This window comes from Labrus mixtus, chromosome 18, assembly GCF_963584025.1.
Source record: "Labrus mixtus chromosome 18, fLabMix1.1, whole genome shotgun sequence".
Classification (NCBI taxonomy): domain Eukaryota; kingdom Metazoa; phylum Chordata; class Actinopteri; order Labriformes; family Labridae; genus Labrus; species Labrus mixtus.
The window spans coordinates 21,587,645-21,603,378 of NC_083629.1; the positions used below are offsets into that span (position 1 = coordinate 21,587,645).

At 41.8% G+C, this 15,734-nt stretch overlaps 1 protein-coding gene and 1 long non-coding RNA gene across 4 annotated transcripts in view; both read left to right on the forward strand.

The window, feature by feature from the left end:
• Positions 1-4,648: 4,648 nt before the first annotated feature.
• LOC132993379 (brain-enriched guanylate kinase-associated protein) overlaps positions 4,649-15,734 on the forward strand; it is a 45,341-nt gene continuing 34,255 nt past the window's right edge. For all 3 annotated transcript variants that reach the window (XM_061063193.1, XM_061063192.1, XM_061063194.1), the window contains exon 1: positions 4,649-4,906. Coding sequence is in view for 1 of the 3 variants with exons in the window: in XM_061063194.1 (XP_060919177.1) it covers positions 4,884-4,906 (23 nt within the window). In the remaining 2 variants the exon portion in view is untranslated. The remainder of the gene's footprint in view (positions 4,907-15,734) is intronic.
• LOC132993362 (uncharacterized) lies at positions 13,346-13,861 on the forward strand. The gene is made up of 2 exons (XR_009676458.1): positions 13,346-13,433; positions 13,516-13,861. It is a non-coding gene; the product is annotated as an uncharacterized LOC132993362 (long non-coding RNA).

The window sequence follows — 15,734 nt, forward strand, 5'->3', positions numbered from 1 at the left end:
TGACTTTTCCAGTGACCCGTTTCTTTAGTCCCTCATTACAGTAACTCTATGACCCCTACATTATATGGTTACTAAAAAAGTTGGCGTATGTTAAGCAAGCGAGGAAACATCATATTATTTTTGAAAAAACTAATTACATCAATTGCAAGTATGTGGAAGATCATTAACCCAAATCTTGCAGTAAAACCAGAGAGCAGAATTGTTCAACATTGTCTAATTTCATCACTCTGAACTGTGAAGCTTATATAATGTACTCGGCTGATTCTTGTAATTCATGGATTGTATCCATACTGCTGAATGTAAATGCACTCACTGTAATGCATAAATCTAAATGTAATGTGACTTTTTGCCAATTTGTAGTGTTGAAATAACGTAGCTGTTTGTGGTTGGTATGTTTTTCTATCAACACCTCTTTTGGCAATGGAAAGGTGTAAACTACCATCTGTTATGTTTCTATTGTTCTACATGTAGGTGACAGCTGCTACGTCGTACCTATAAGGATCAGGGTTGCATAAACTAAATAAATAATTTATAATTTCTCCTAGAGGTGGAGTGGAGTGGGACACAGTGAGTTTACTAGCTGTTTACTGTTTACTGTTTACTTGCTTTTCACTGAAAAAGGGATCATGTTCCAATGCTAAATAATTCACAGAGAGAAGTATTTGCTACATGTTTTCAAGTGTCTGAATCAATACCACGTTTAACTTAGTGAACGTTCACTTTAGTAATCGAGGTAAGAAGTTGGTCCAAGAGTGACTTTAACCTCAGGCTCACATGATCAAGAAAATGACGGCAAATTACCGAAATATGGAGTTTATTACATAACAAGCAGCTATTACATCATCCTCACTTGATTCCCTATTGGGTATTGTAAGGATAATTGCTGTGATCATTTTATGAAATTATATCTTAGGGTTACATTCATTCTCTGTGCAGCTGTTTGTCCTGCTTCCTCATCATATCACGCACTTAAGAGTTGACATAGATTACTGGAAATAAGCAACCAAATGAATAAGATTACACAAGCATCTGATGATTTCATTCCCTTTTTTTTCTCAAGGCTTTTATATAGTGTGTTGCATCACATTTCTTCTTGTTAGCGGAATATTACTCCTCCGAGACATATTAGACGTGAATCATTTCTATTTGGTGTTTTGCTTAATCACCCTCTTGCCATACAGACAATCTGCAAACATGATTGTTCATTAACACGATGAGAATATGGGATTTAATTGAATATGTGCGGGAATGTAGCGCGTGTAAAGATTGCTCACGAGTGCTCGCTCTTTTCAAACAAACTCTAAATCAAAGCATGATGAAGCACCGTTTGAATACATCTTTCTGCCTGGATGTGCTTTTTTTCATAGCCTGGATGCATCTCATGAGAGTGCTACAGTTAAAGGTCTATATTACTTCTCATTTAAATGCATTAGCATCTTTCTGCCCTCCAAACATCCAACAAATAGATGGCAAAAAAAGAAACTGTTGGTCCCTTCGGCATGCAACATTAAAAAATACATCCACCCGGATTTACTGCATGGGTTTCAAACAAATTTCCCTTTCCTGCTTGGCTGCCCGTGTGAAGGTAGCTAATACATTAATAATTTAAACACTTTCCTCCACCTCTTTTTGTGCTATTGAGCCTCAGGCTTATAATGCCACTCAGTACCGTGGCCTCTCACACAATGCAGCAATACTCTGCGTAGTACAAATACGCTGCTGCTAAATGAGGGGGCCTTGACCTGTGTCCAGCAGAGAGGAAATCAGGGAGGTGTTTGGATGTATAGTTTCTAGAGGCCAGAACTAATTCACTGGATGGTAGCTACCTAGCAACTGTTCTGCTGATGAGTAGGTGTGTATCGGAGGGAATTCATTTCACATCATGAGAGAGAAACGTGTGTATGCCAGCTTTTCACACAGGTGTCAAGGTTGACCTGAGCACAGGTCACTGCACAAACAAGGAGCACTCAGTATGATTCCCCTGTGATGTGAGGCAGTAACACCAATTTCCAAAACGGTTAACTCTCTTGTTGAACCAAAAATGACAAGCAATGAAATCACCACAAGATTTCAATAATTGAACTTGTGTTGTTTGCTGGATCATTTAAAACATTTAGGACCATCAACTAAACATTATTTATAAACTGACATACATGTTTATATAAAGTCTGTCCTTCATTTATTAGATATATTTCATAGACTGTAAATATTAATGGAGTGACGTCACCGTTTTAAGTGTCTTGACTAACCGCAACACTGCGCCCGTCTGTCAATCAGGTCGGCTACACACCTTATTGTGAATAACCCTGCACCTTCATTAAATCAAAACTGATTCGTTTTTTAAAAAATCAGCCTCGTACAGTGTGTGCCGATCGAGACATGATCTAACCAGACCTATTTCGGTTTTTGAACCAGGCTGTAAACATGTTAATTCCTGCTGTAAAAACATGCTCGTTTGAATGGGGTGTGTATGTGACTTCCGGTGCTTCTGCAGCCAGCCTCTAGTGGACACTCAAGGAACTGCATTGGCTTCATTTTTCAACAACACAGTTTGCCGCTAGATATATTTTTAATAAAAATCAAATTTCCTGTACAATCAATGGATCAAATGAATACAGTTAAACTAAAAGAGTGAACCCACACGTACGCCAGCTCTTAAGGATGTTGTAGTGTCATCAGGCTCGATGTTTTCGCTTTATGCACCACAACTTTGAGAAGATCAGAGCTAAAAGAAAAGTAAATATTGGACTGATAATTCAATTACATTTATAATATTGATGTAAACTAACCGCAGCTATTGATGATGGTGGTGCTGTCACCTGTTCATACAATTTCCAATAGGCCCTATTTGTTTTTTTTTTCTGTATTAGCAACATCAAATATACTTTACCTTTATCTCTGAAGTACAGCTCTTAAAGTAGCTGCAGCTTCAGATTATCATTCAGTGACGCCTTCCAGGAATGCCAATCCACTCCTCCTCCTCCTCCTCCTTCCTCTCTAGGCCTGCCCTCCCCGCACTGAGGGAGGCTGGGATAGAGGGATGGACAGAGGAGATTAGTGCGAGTTGTCTCATTCAGAAGCCGTATGAGTCATCCTGCTGTATCACTCGCAGTGTTTGTAACACCTACACAACAACTCCAAGGGGCACAGCATTCACCTGCTCACAAACACAAACTGCATTTTACATAGGTTGAAGCTACATGTATATACTTGTTACATTTGTTACACCTCACTGAATCCACAACGAAAAATGCTGAGGCTAAACAGATCTGCAGGTAAATCTACACCGACAAACACACTAACCTGCTGTGGCAACAACAGACATTTGCAGCAAAACTTCCTGACATCTTTAAAGTTCATGATTATTACCTTTAACGTGATCTGAAGAGGGTTTGCTCACCAAAGTGTTAAAAATTGTCCATTAATTTACTGTTTACTTTGAACCTTGGCTGCACACATGCTCTCCTATTTCAACTACATGGTCCGGGGGAAGCATAGAGAAATTGGTTCTGCACCAAGGAATTAAGCCCATATGAAAATGTAAATGTAAAACGTACGCTCTTGTGAAATTCCTGTCATGCATTATTCATGTGCCACAAACGAATGTGTGCAAACAAGGGCCTGTTCTCCAATTCCTCTCTACCTACACTCGTGAAGACGTGATGTAGCATAACTGAGTGGAGTGCAGTGTCATCTCTATTGTGCGTCATATTCTATGGCCTGTATGTTTTAGTAGGAATAGTTTTTACTGTATGTCATAGTGTTCTTTTTGTTTCTCCGTCTTTTACTCCACCGCGATGTCTACATGACAAATATGAAGCTAACACCAAAAGTCAGTTGAAACAAGCTAGCCTCTAAAGCTAGCTAGCTTGCAAACAACACTCTAAACAAATAAAAAAATTATCCTCTCAAGAAAAAAATCTCATAAATGTGGTTAAAAGATGTTGGAAGACAGTTTTTTTTAATTGTGTTTACTCTAGGCTAAGCTAACAGCTGGTTAGCTTGCCGTCGCTTGCTCCCTTTTTTTTAACGCACAGGCGTAAAGTGTTGTCAATTTTCTCGTCAAACCCTCAACAAGAAAGCTTAGAAGTCTGAGTTATCGTGCCGTTAATCGGCTGTAGGATTACTTGGGTTAGTTTATATCTCACCTTATCTTCCAGAACTTTCCATTTCTTTCATCATTTGTGTTTTGCTTCTCTCCTCCTTTAAAAAAAAAAAGAAGCCTTTATACGTCTGCCTCTCAGCCTTGGGCACTTCTCTCCATTTCTGCAGCACATAGCGTTTTTTTTTTGGCATTGTTAATCTGTCATTTATTGCTGTCTCTTTCCCCTCTCCTTTCGTTCACTTACTGCCTCTCAATTCTGACATAGTATGTGTGCTACAGAGTGAGAAATAATGGATATATTTGTTTGAGGCAGACACTCCGAGAGCTCATTAAACTCAAGATAAGCGGCACTCCACAACGTGCAATGGCAGCAGCGTTCCTGATATAAATATGCTTGATAAATAAATCTAATAATTGTACCCTCTTTTTTTTTTCTCCCCCCTCCCCCTACCAGGAATCTGATGGAGTCGTGCAGCAAGACACCAGGTTAGCCACTTTCACCTCTCTCACTCCCAGCAGTGACACCAACACCATCACCACACCTCTCTTCCTTCCTCCCCTTCTCTCCTTCACTCCCGTAACCCCTCCTCTTCCCACACACCTCCTCCTGCTCCATTCAGCTCCCTTTCTTGCCTCCCCTCTCTCTCTCTGTCTCTCTCTCTCTCTCTCTCTGCCTACCAGCCTGTCTCTAGTCAGAATTAGAGGAGGCTTTTACTCAATGCATGCCACTCTGAGGGGATGCACAGGGACATGAATACTGTGATCGTATCTGCTGAAAATGAGGCGAAAAGCACATAAACGGTAAGGCAACAAAGAGAAGAAAGTGCATGTCTGCTTTTTTATTAGCTGCTCTCAGATAAGTATGTTTGCTGCTTTGCTACACTTGTGTGAAAAAATAATGATTGTAGAGAGTAGCTGTGGTGCTGTTCTGTCCATGTGTTGCATAGTCTGAGTGCTTTCACAGAAGGGTTGGGTACGCCGATGCATGTGTTCATTCAACAGTGCAGCATGTTGGGAGAATTTGAATGGATGTTGTGCAGCGTGTCCGAGTCAACTGATGCTTCTTGTTACTGTAATCTCTGCAGCAAAGGAAGTCAGTCTGTTTTAGTATGTTTGGTTTTTGTTGAAGTAAACCTGTGGGTTTTTTTTTTCCTCTGCCAATTCAGCTGTCATTTTGATTTTATTTTTATTACTGCCGTGAGAATAATGAGGCACCAAATGTTTTCACAGCCCTCAATTAACTCTCATACTCATCCACCGGGCAGCGTGATACCACAGAGAGGCAATTATCATGAACAAGTACATCACGAGAGAGAAAGTTGTTCTCATTATAACAAACTCACGTTGCAGGGGGGTTCAAAAGAAGAGAGCCAGAAGGGTCAATCTTAAAAAGTTGTACTCGCTTGATGAGTTGTGAGAAGACAAGCGGTTCATCGTTAAGTCTTATTCTGTGTGTTGCCGCGATTTAAAAGATCTGCATGTCAGCACATTACGATCATAACATCTAGAAGTTAATTGCGTTCACCTCACAGCGCTCACCTGCAGCAAGTACGGCGGCATTGATTTTTTTATAGATGATACGCGCTTCCTGGTACATAATTAAAGCAAACAGCTCCTCCAATAAGGTGCCTGAACTTTGAAGTGAGTTTCAGACTTCCTGCACAATGGGAAGAGCTTAATTATCTGGCAGAAGAAAAAAGAAGAGTGCTAACCCTTTTGGCACTGGTTTTGGGTTTTGTTTTGCATTTTCATAGGGTGTAATTAAAGAATCAATACGACGAAGGTGGTAGGAAATTAGAATTTTTGCTCTAGTGCTGTACATGTCAGGCAATCCCAGAGGCAATAATATCACATCAATTCAACCTGTCATGTCAAATTCAACATCTTCCTAAGCCATTAACAAGTTTCCTGGTGATAGCACCAAAACTCTACAGAAATATGTTTTATTTCAAACAGCAAAACCCTCAGATGGACTCAAAATTGTAAAACTTTTAGAGGCTGTCCAATCGAGTCATCTGCTCCGACAAACTCCAGAAGCACGGACTTTCCGCCTCAGTTTTCTGAAAGAATCCTCACAGACAATAAGCCAAAGAACACATCACCAAAGGCTGCTTTTGTTCTTTGCTTTACTTTATATGTAAGCTGAATTAGATTGCAGCCATCTAAAATGAGATCAACGTGTTCTGATGAAACATTACAAAACTCACTGTCTTCACATCCAGAGCGTGCTAACTCAAGAGCACAAAGAAGAAGAAGGGTATGAAAAGAATTTTAACTTCATTAAAAGTCTGTTTGCAGGTATTTACAACTTAAAACTTTTGGCATAGATCATGAAAACTTTTCATCTCGTTTGAGTTTTTAGCCTCAAAGTTCCTTTTTTTTAGATTTATTTTTGGGCTTTTAATGCCTTTATTTTAGAGAGAGGACAGATAGGGTCAGAAACCTGGGAGCGAGAGAGAGTTAGGAACGACATGCATGAAAGGGACCACAGGTTGAAACTGAACCCATGTCGCCCCCTTAAGCCTCTGTACATGGGGCGCCTGAACCAACCGCTAGGCTACCAGTGCACCGAAAGTTTTATAGATGAGGGTAATTCCTGTTCTTTAAATTTTGGATTATTAATACTGTTATTAAAGAGGTGTTTGCACATCCAACTAAAATAGGACATGCAAAGGACATCAAACTTTATCACACTGAAAAGAAAAAAATCCACCCACCATTATCACCAATTTATGATGAGCAATATTTTTTTCTTTTCAATGTGATTATTAATATTGCCAATGAAAACTATTTGACCTGCTCGCTTGTGTTAGAAGAACAAGTTCTGTCAAAGTGGAACTGAAAGCTGAAATGGTCTGCACATGGTGTTCTTTAAACGGGACACTGTGCCCCTTTAGAAACACTTATTTAAAATACCTGAAAACATTACGGCGTAACATCTGAAGTTCAACTTCCTGTAAACGAGAAAAAAGCTCTTCAGAATTTCAGAATTCACCGGGTCAAAGGGCACCAGAAGTTTCTTTGTAAGAGCACTTAAGATTCCAGTCACAAGCTGCTTCATTTATTTTTTTTCGATTCACAAAACAAAGAAAAGAAAAGTGATTTAAAAAGTAGAAACCGCCAGCTCGATTGGAGCAATAGGCAGAAAAGATGTATCGGCTTCAGTTAACTTGCTGTGACTTCTAATTAGCTCTCCACAAACGTTACAGCGTACCTTCATCAGCCGTATCTACCCAACGATCCACTTTGCCTCCTGGAACGGCCCCGAGGAGACATCACCAGCCCCACTGGGCTTCACTCTGACTTTGAGGAATAATGCCTAAAGAGGCTTTTGTTTGTTCTTTCTCTAAGCTAGGCACGTAGCATCCAAAAAAAAAAAGCAGATGCTACACCAATGCTCCCTTCAGGTTAGCCTGCAGCAGTTTGCCCCCCCCCCCCCCCCCCCCCCCCCCCACCCCCACCCCCCTCCAGTCTCTCTCTCATTCTTCTGTCTAATTATCTCTGAGACGATGAGATCAGAGATTTATGCAGGAGCCGTTTGTGAGGGTGGACTCTGAGCATCTGGAAGGTTGATGAGGGATCTGCCTTGCAGCGTACTCAAGGGGGCTGGCTTTGTCTTTTGAGTGTGCACATGTATCTGTATTCTTGGATTTAGACCCCCTGTGAATCACATGTCAAAGTCTTTTAAGACTCCCTCTCTCTCTCTGACTTCCCACCTCACCACCCTCGTCGCTCCCTGGACTATTGGAGATACGCCTGTCTGCCACGCGGCGTTTCCACGGCTCCGTCAAAGCCATCAGGACTCAGGCTCAGCTGAGCAACATAAGCCTCTGTAGCCCACATGCAATGGAATTTAAGTGTCCAAGTCTATGTAATGTATGTAAGGAGAGAAGGGATCTGTGGCGTTTTAATGTCACAAATAAAATAAGGAGGATGAAGCTCTTCAACTCGTAGGTTTTAACTTGATCTCACGGGTTCCACACAGGCTTTTCTTTTATTCTTGGTGAATCGTTTTCTCTCTGTTGAAGTTTATTATTGCATTAGCGTTCCATCCTGATCTCTCTTGTTCAGGGTCGTGGTTCAAACACTGCAGCTATCTACAGTAATTTGTTGCTAAAGGCTCTGTTGTGTGACAGGCTGAAATAAAACCCAAGAAGCTTTATCAAACACTTAAAAAACAGCACACACATAGAATTTACAAGCTACATGTTGAACAAACTCTGCACCTCTTGCACCCATTACACCTCAATAAATACTTCAGTGCACCCTGGAGGGTTGTGCATCGCCGCTGTACGTTCGTCCTACGTGCACACGATCTCACAAACCCTCTCGCAGTTTAATGAACGCTGGGTTTTCCAGATGTCCAATCTGCACTGTGATGATAAAGAGAAAAAGGCTCGGAGGTGAAAAAGCTCAGGATTCCTTCTTCAAAGGCGTAATGTGGTCGTCATGGCACTTTGTCGCTCTTTGTGCTCTGCAGTGCTGAGCTGAGTCGCTGCTGTGCAACACACGCTGTCGGGGGGGCGGGAGGATCCCGTGAACTGTTTTTACTTAAAGCACATTCAAAAGTAGTGTTGCATAGTTTGTACAATCAGTGAATGTAAGGATTTCTTTGATGGTGTTTTTGAGTTTGTTTTGCAGAAAAGTGGGATTTTAATGTAAAAGCTGCGTTTTTTTTTCTCACTGGAAAAGTGAAATTAGAAAAACACAGTTTGGACGGAAGCAATTTCCACAAAGATTTGTAATTATCTGTGCAAAGCTACAGGCTGCATCCCGTTACATCTACTGTAAAACAGCAATAACATATTTACAGCCACCAGACTTAGAAGTACAAGCTCTTCTACTTGAACATGCAGAGAATGATCATCTGATTCTGCAGTTATCAAAAGCCCTAAAAGGGGGTTTTATTGTCTTTGAGCTTGTTGTTTCTGATTCACTGATGTTCACACTCATCGCTCCCATTGTGTCTTTGCTGATTTTCACCCACAGTGGGCAGGCAGGCGGGTGGACAGGCAGGCTGACGGGCAGGCAGGCGGGTGGACAGGCAGGCAGCTGTTCTAAGAAAATTAAAAATATTTTCCAAACATTCTATCATGAATTATATCATGAGTCCAAAAGCATGTTAATATGGGGGAAAAAAGGGTATAAACATGGTTCAATGCTTCAAATTCAGACCAATATGTAGTCAAGTGCCGAACACGTACAAGAAGCTGTTTCCAGCTAAAAATACAACGTGTCTGCATGTTAAAGGTTTATGTTAGTGCCCTTTGTCTACCCGAGTGTCATTATATTAATATCTCAGTGTCCTTCACAGCTTTTCTTGGAAGAATGATCCCACTGTGTAGCCAGAAGATGCACGCTGTGATGTGTGTGGTGTGACCTTAATTTGACCGATTAAAGATCAAAAATTAAGATTTGCATGTCTTAGCTTCAACCTGAATTACTGAGTGTCAGAATCCTCAAGTTTACACATTTTTTCCTGAAGCCTCATCTGTGCCTGTATTCACTTTTTTATAGGTTTATTTTTTGGCTTTCTGTGCCTTTATTTAAGAGGTAGTACAGTGGATAGAGTTGGATATCAGGGAGAGAGAGAGAGAGAGGGGGGAATGACATGCGGGAAAGGACCTACAGATCAGATTCAAACCCGGGGCGTACGTCTGGAGGACCAGAGACCCCTGGATGTGACATGCACACTAACCACTAGACTATAGCGCCTGTATTCACTTTTATCCTCCAAAAGTCTCTCAGTCTATTTTAATTGCACAGTTTAAGTTTGTTTCATCTAGGGGTATTCTTTAAATCTTTTTTTCGGGTTAATATATATGTATGGGAGAGGGGGGGCGTCGGTTTTGTGGTTAATTTGTAACAAATGTTTCATGTCATGTACGTCTTTGTAACCTGCTACTGGATGCTTTGAATTTCCCTCGGGATCAATAAAGTATCTATCTATCTAGTCTTAGTTTATGGCTCTTCACCGTGTTGGCAGAGCGTCCCACAACAGAGCTGCTTTAAGCATTTATTTTATGTTCGACAAATTGACATTTTGACCTGCTGGTGGCCCGTCACAAAACACTGGAATAACACCAAAGTTTGTATTACTCATCTTGATGGAGAAAATAATGTTTATAAGCAGTTTTGTACATTTAAGCATTCAAAATGAACTAATCTGAACCAAGCATGAATATGAAGCATTAGGGTAACCGGACGCAGCATGCTTACAGTTCTTTAACCCACATCTCTGTAGTGTTGTCTGTGCGGTGTCTTCTTGTTCAGCTCAGGTATGTCACGACTGTGTTGTCGTGGCAACCTGAGTGAGGTCTGAACTGAGGTGTGAATTTTAACAATGAAGAAATCTCAACTCAGCCAGTCTTCACACACACATGTTCCCCTCTCTTTCTCTTTCTCTTTCTAACTATTGTTGCTTGTTGAACAGGCTATAAAGGCGTGAAAAGCACGATGAAGTGCAGCCCTGCAGCACTGTGAGGGCACAAGACTTTCTCCTTTTGTCAGGTCCAGCAATATAAAACTTAAAAAATCGACCTAAGCGCTTTCCACCAAACAACTAATGAGGAAAAAAAGTGTCAAAATTCCAAGAGATGTCAGACTGATGCCCTCAGCTGAAGCCCTCTTAGATTTAATTAAAGAGGGCGGCTGAGTTATTTGTCTTAATGAGAAGGGCTTTGACTTTTATTTCACCTCGTAAAGCTCATATTTCACCTCGTGTCTTAAAGCTCCTGTGAGGAGTGTTTTTTTTTTTTAGTTATTAAACAGACTGATATTAATAATTTACAGAACTGACATCCGAGTTGTTTTCTCAACATGCCCAACAGCTGTGTGTGTGTAAAGTATAACTCGTGCCCTACATCGTTTTGAAAGCTTCTCTTTGTAAACCGTTTCAAGGTCCGACCAACACAGCGGCCACAACCTACACATCTGTCAGACTAACAAACACGTCACTATAAATGACTGACTCATCTTTTGAAGTTTGACTGTACTTTTCTGGGCATTATACGCCAACAGAAACGATCCTTCTGCATCGACAACAGTCCCTTCAATCCAAATCTGAAATCTGAAAAATGGAATCCAAAACACATCACATCCACAAAGGTCCTGAGATTGCTTCAAATTTGATGACGTTTTCCTCATATTTCACTGTATTTTGGTAATATTTCATAAAATAATTCTTTTTTTTTTTTTATCAGCTTCCCAGGCATCAACATGAGGATCTCATTCGGCCAATTACAAGCTTTCATTCACCATTCCCAGCCTTTAATAGCCAATGAGAGCCTGAGTTAAAATGAGTTGTGTGCCCCATATTCTGACATCGCTACACCCAGCCAATCGCATGCGACTGTGCTGATGACTGACTTTTCTTTGTAGCCTACTAGATTCCCGACATGTGAATATGCTGCTTTAATCGATACCTCACATCCTGGAAGACCTTTTTTTTCAAAGCCACACAGACTAGTACAGGTCTGTGATGAAACACTTCCACATATCCTCCCCCCCCCCCCCCCCCCCCCAGTTATGCAGCTGGTGCCCTTTTGCATTTTGGCCCCTGCCCCTCAGAAAGACAGAGTCCGCCTCTGCACACAGCCTTAAATGTGATCATTTCAAATGAGTGATGTTGTCAGACTTTTAAAAAATTCCCAGAAGAGCCGGAGAAGAACGTATCTAATTATTTTCACAGGCAGTGAAGTTCTTCCCATGACTTGTAAACTTTCCCCAGGTGTGAATGATGTGTGTGTGTTATTGATTTCCCCACACCAACTCTGACAGTTCAACCTGTTGCTCAGTCATTGTTTATTAGGACGGACCTCTCAGATCCAGTACCTTACACTGAGTGTTGATCCAGAAAGTGGAGAGATATACAGGACCATGCAGCGTAATAAAGTATGTTTTTATTGGACTAAGAGGAGCTACGAGCTGCCACACTGTCTGTGTGGTTTGGCAGCAGAATCTTACAGACGGGGCTGCAGGATGTGTCTTTAAATCTCCTCCGTCTTTTAGATCAACCTGCAGCCGGCAGAGCTTTTCCACCCAGGCGAAGTGGTTTTATGTCACTTAGCTTAAAGACACTTGGTACCGAATGGCTAATCTGCAATCATGAAGACTGTCAACTTAAGATATTTAATGGTTTGTTTTATTGGTATATTAACTCGTGCCTTAAAGGACCAGCAGAACATTAAGGCACTCTTTCTATTATAGGCATTCCTCCTATTCACACCGGCCGTTCTTCAATGAGTACGTCGGGGAATCTACGCTCCTCATTGAGCGCGAAATGCTTTTAAAAGCTTAGAGGACGCAGAACTGATTGATGCTTTCTGTCTCTCAAATGTCAAATCAAGGCAAGTTGAAGCCTTTTTTTTTTTTTTTTTTTTTTTAGATCAACATTCACCTTTATCTTAAAAAAAAGATAAGGGGGAAAAACACACATAAGCGCAGATCAGCCTTGAGCTGCACAACAAACACACTCTGCAGCGCGATGTGTGAAAAGATCCCCCGCTGCGCCCCCCCTGATGTGATGTGATGTGATCAGGAATGGTGTGAAATGTGCCTACAAATTGTCAAAATTGATTGAACACTCCGCCTGTTTCCTCCGTAGCTTGTTAGGCGTACGCACACACTCACACACGCCTCGCACATACTCACACACACACAGAACTTTATTGCTGTGACAGACGTTCAAAGAGCCAAGGATACAAGAAGGAGCCGGAGGGAGGGATTGATGAATCATAGCGCAGCAGGAGGAATTATTTATTATCTGATCATTTATCCCCAAGAGCTTTCTGCGGAGGGAAACAGAACCACGGTCACAAAATCCACAAAGAATTTAAACATATTTACTCTCTGGTTATTGACTGTTCTTCACATCACCTGAAACCACACGGTCAGGGCTTTACAAAAAGATTCTCTATGTATTTAAAAAAAAAAAACATTTACTTAACCAGGAAGCTAAGCCATTGAGGTCAAGATCTCTTTTACAAGGGGGGGCCGGGCCAAGATGGCAGCAGCCAGGCCCGCCCGGTTCTTCGAGGGTGCAAAAGGTTGCATTGCACCCTCGTTTTACATTTCTGCACCCTCAATTGAATGGACACAAAAAGTTAGTTACAATAAGTAATCAAGGTTTTCAAATGACAACAGTGATTTAGATTGTGTTTATTAAGTCCATGATGTGATAGTCATGACGGGTGCAGCGTGACCTGGCTGTTCAACCGGGGACCACATGCAGGACCCTAATGTTGTAGTCTAGACCACACTAACCGAGACCAAGACATACCCGAGACCAGAGTGATCCAAGACCGAGACAAGACCAAGACATTTAGGGGTCGAGACAGAGTCAAGACCGAGACTAAGGCTGGACGAGACCGAGTCAAGACATTTAGGGATCGAGACCAAGACCAAGGCAGGACGAGACCGAGGCAAGACCAAGACATTTAGGGATCGAGACTGAGTCAAGACCAAGACATTTAGGGATCGAGACCGAGTCAAGACCAAGACATTTAGGGGTCGAGACCGAGTCAAGACCAAGACATTTAGGGATCGAGACCGAGTCAAGACCAAGACATTTAGGGGTCGAGACCGAGTCAAGACCAAGACATTTAGGGGTCGAGACCGAGTCAAGACCAAGACATTTAGGGATCGAGACCGAGACAAGACCAAGACATTTAGGGATCGAGACCGAGTCAAGACCAAGACATTTAGGGGGCGAGACCGAGTCAAGACCAAGACATTTAGGGATCGAGACCGAGTCAAGACCTCAAGGGATCGAGACCAAGACCAAGGCAGGACGAGACCGAGACAAGACCAAGACATTTAGGGATCGAGACCAAGTTAAGACCTCAAGGGATCGAGACCAAGACCAAGGCAGGACGAGACCGAGACAAGACCAAGACATTTAGGGGTCGAGACTGAGTCAAGACCAAGACATTTAGGGATCGAGACTGAGTCAAGACCAAGACATTTAGGGATCGAGACCGAGTCAAGACCAAGACATTTAGGGGTCGAGACTGAGTCAAGACCAAGACATTTAGGGATCGAGACTGAGTCAAGACCAAGACATTTAGGGATCGAGACCGAGTCAAGACCAAGACATTTAGGGGTCGAGACCGAGTCAAGACCAAGACATTTAGGGGTCGAGACCGAGTCAAGACCAAGACATTTAGGGATCGAGACCGAGTCAAGACCAAGACATTTAGGGATCGAGACCGAGTCAAGACCAAGACATTTAGGGATCGAGACCGAGTTAAGACCTCAAGGGATCGAGACCAAGTCCAAGGAAGGACGAGACCGAGACAAGACCAAGACCATAAAGATCACTGAAAAATCATCATCTTGTGTGCAGTGGGCGTGTGACTCACCCGTAACACCGGGAAGGTTGCGGCCATAACCGAGGATTCAAATCAAATTACAAATGAATTTAAGTTGTTAGTTATTTTAGAAAGGGGCGTTTTCCTTCTAATCGAAATAATGACGTGGAAAAACAGTTCTTGACCGGTCTTGATTTAAAATCTGGAGTGTCCCCAGTCTGAGACCGAAACCTTCAAAAAGTGGTCTTGAGACCAGGACCGATTTAGAGTACAGCACTTCAGGACCTGTAACACATAGACCATCTTTCATTGCTGTTGCCGGTCACTGTCGCTGCACCCCCTTTCATCTCAAATGCACCCCAGGTCATTTCGTCTAGAGCCGGGCCTGGCACCAGCACTCGTCATAATAAACATTACACGATCAGGAAACAGTGTAGAAGTTAAGAGCAACAACAATTACAATGTGCACATTGGTCCACAGATAAAGTGCAGAAGTTGTGATCCCAGATGGAGCCGGACGCTTCAGGTGAAATGAGGTCTGCAAGTTTTAAATTATTCTGGAGAAAGTTCCAAGTAGAGGGGTTTGCAAAAACTAAATAGCTTATATAAAAAATTAATCTATGCTAATGACATGACACTTTTAGAAGTTTAAAACCAAACCTTTAGGTGTTTATTTATAAGAAGTTTGAGTTAAAGTTTGACTAGTTTGGAGGCCAATGAGTTCCCCTCTTAAGGTTGATTTCCTTTTGATATGTAGATAGAAATGAAAGGAGATACGAGCAGTGCCGGGACCGCTCTTCAGATGCAGTTCTTCGGGCAGAGAACTGTGTTGACTTGTCATCACGATTGCTCTGGTGACTTAATCCAGCAGAGCAGTTTCTTTTTGGCCGCTGGTACTGGAGCATGCACAAGAGACTGTTGTATTTCTGGAGTCTTGCATCAGAAGAAAAAATATAGCTCTCAAGCAAAGTTTAAAACCACTGTGGAAGATCATACCAAGGGAAACACTTTTTAGAAAACATGTTTAATAATGTTTCTAATTATTACCACTTCTGGTCTCTGTAGGCGTTAAGGCTGTTTGAGTTACAATCTATTTGAAGGCATTATCCTGGCTCATTACAATTTGTAAACACTTTAAAATAACGGCCAAAACTAAAGATATTTTAATAAACTCATTAGGCCAAATTGAGAAAAAGTATGAAGTCATTTGCACTACAATGCCTCACAGGGAGAAAGTCTTGTGTTTGGCTTTTAGAAATGTTGTTGGCTGCTGTTTCTTTTCCTTTATACAGTACAGGAGTCACACATTGTAGCTTCCT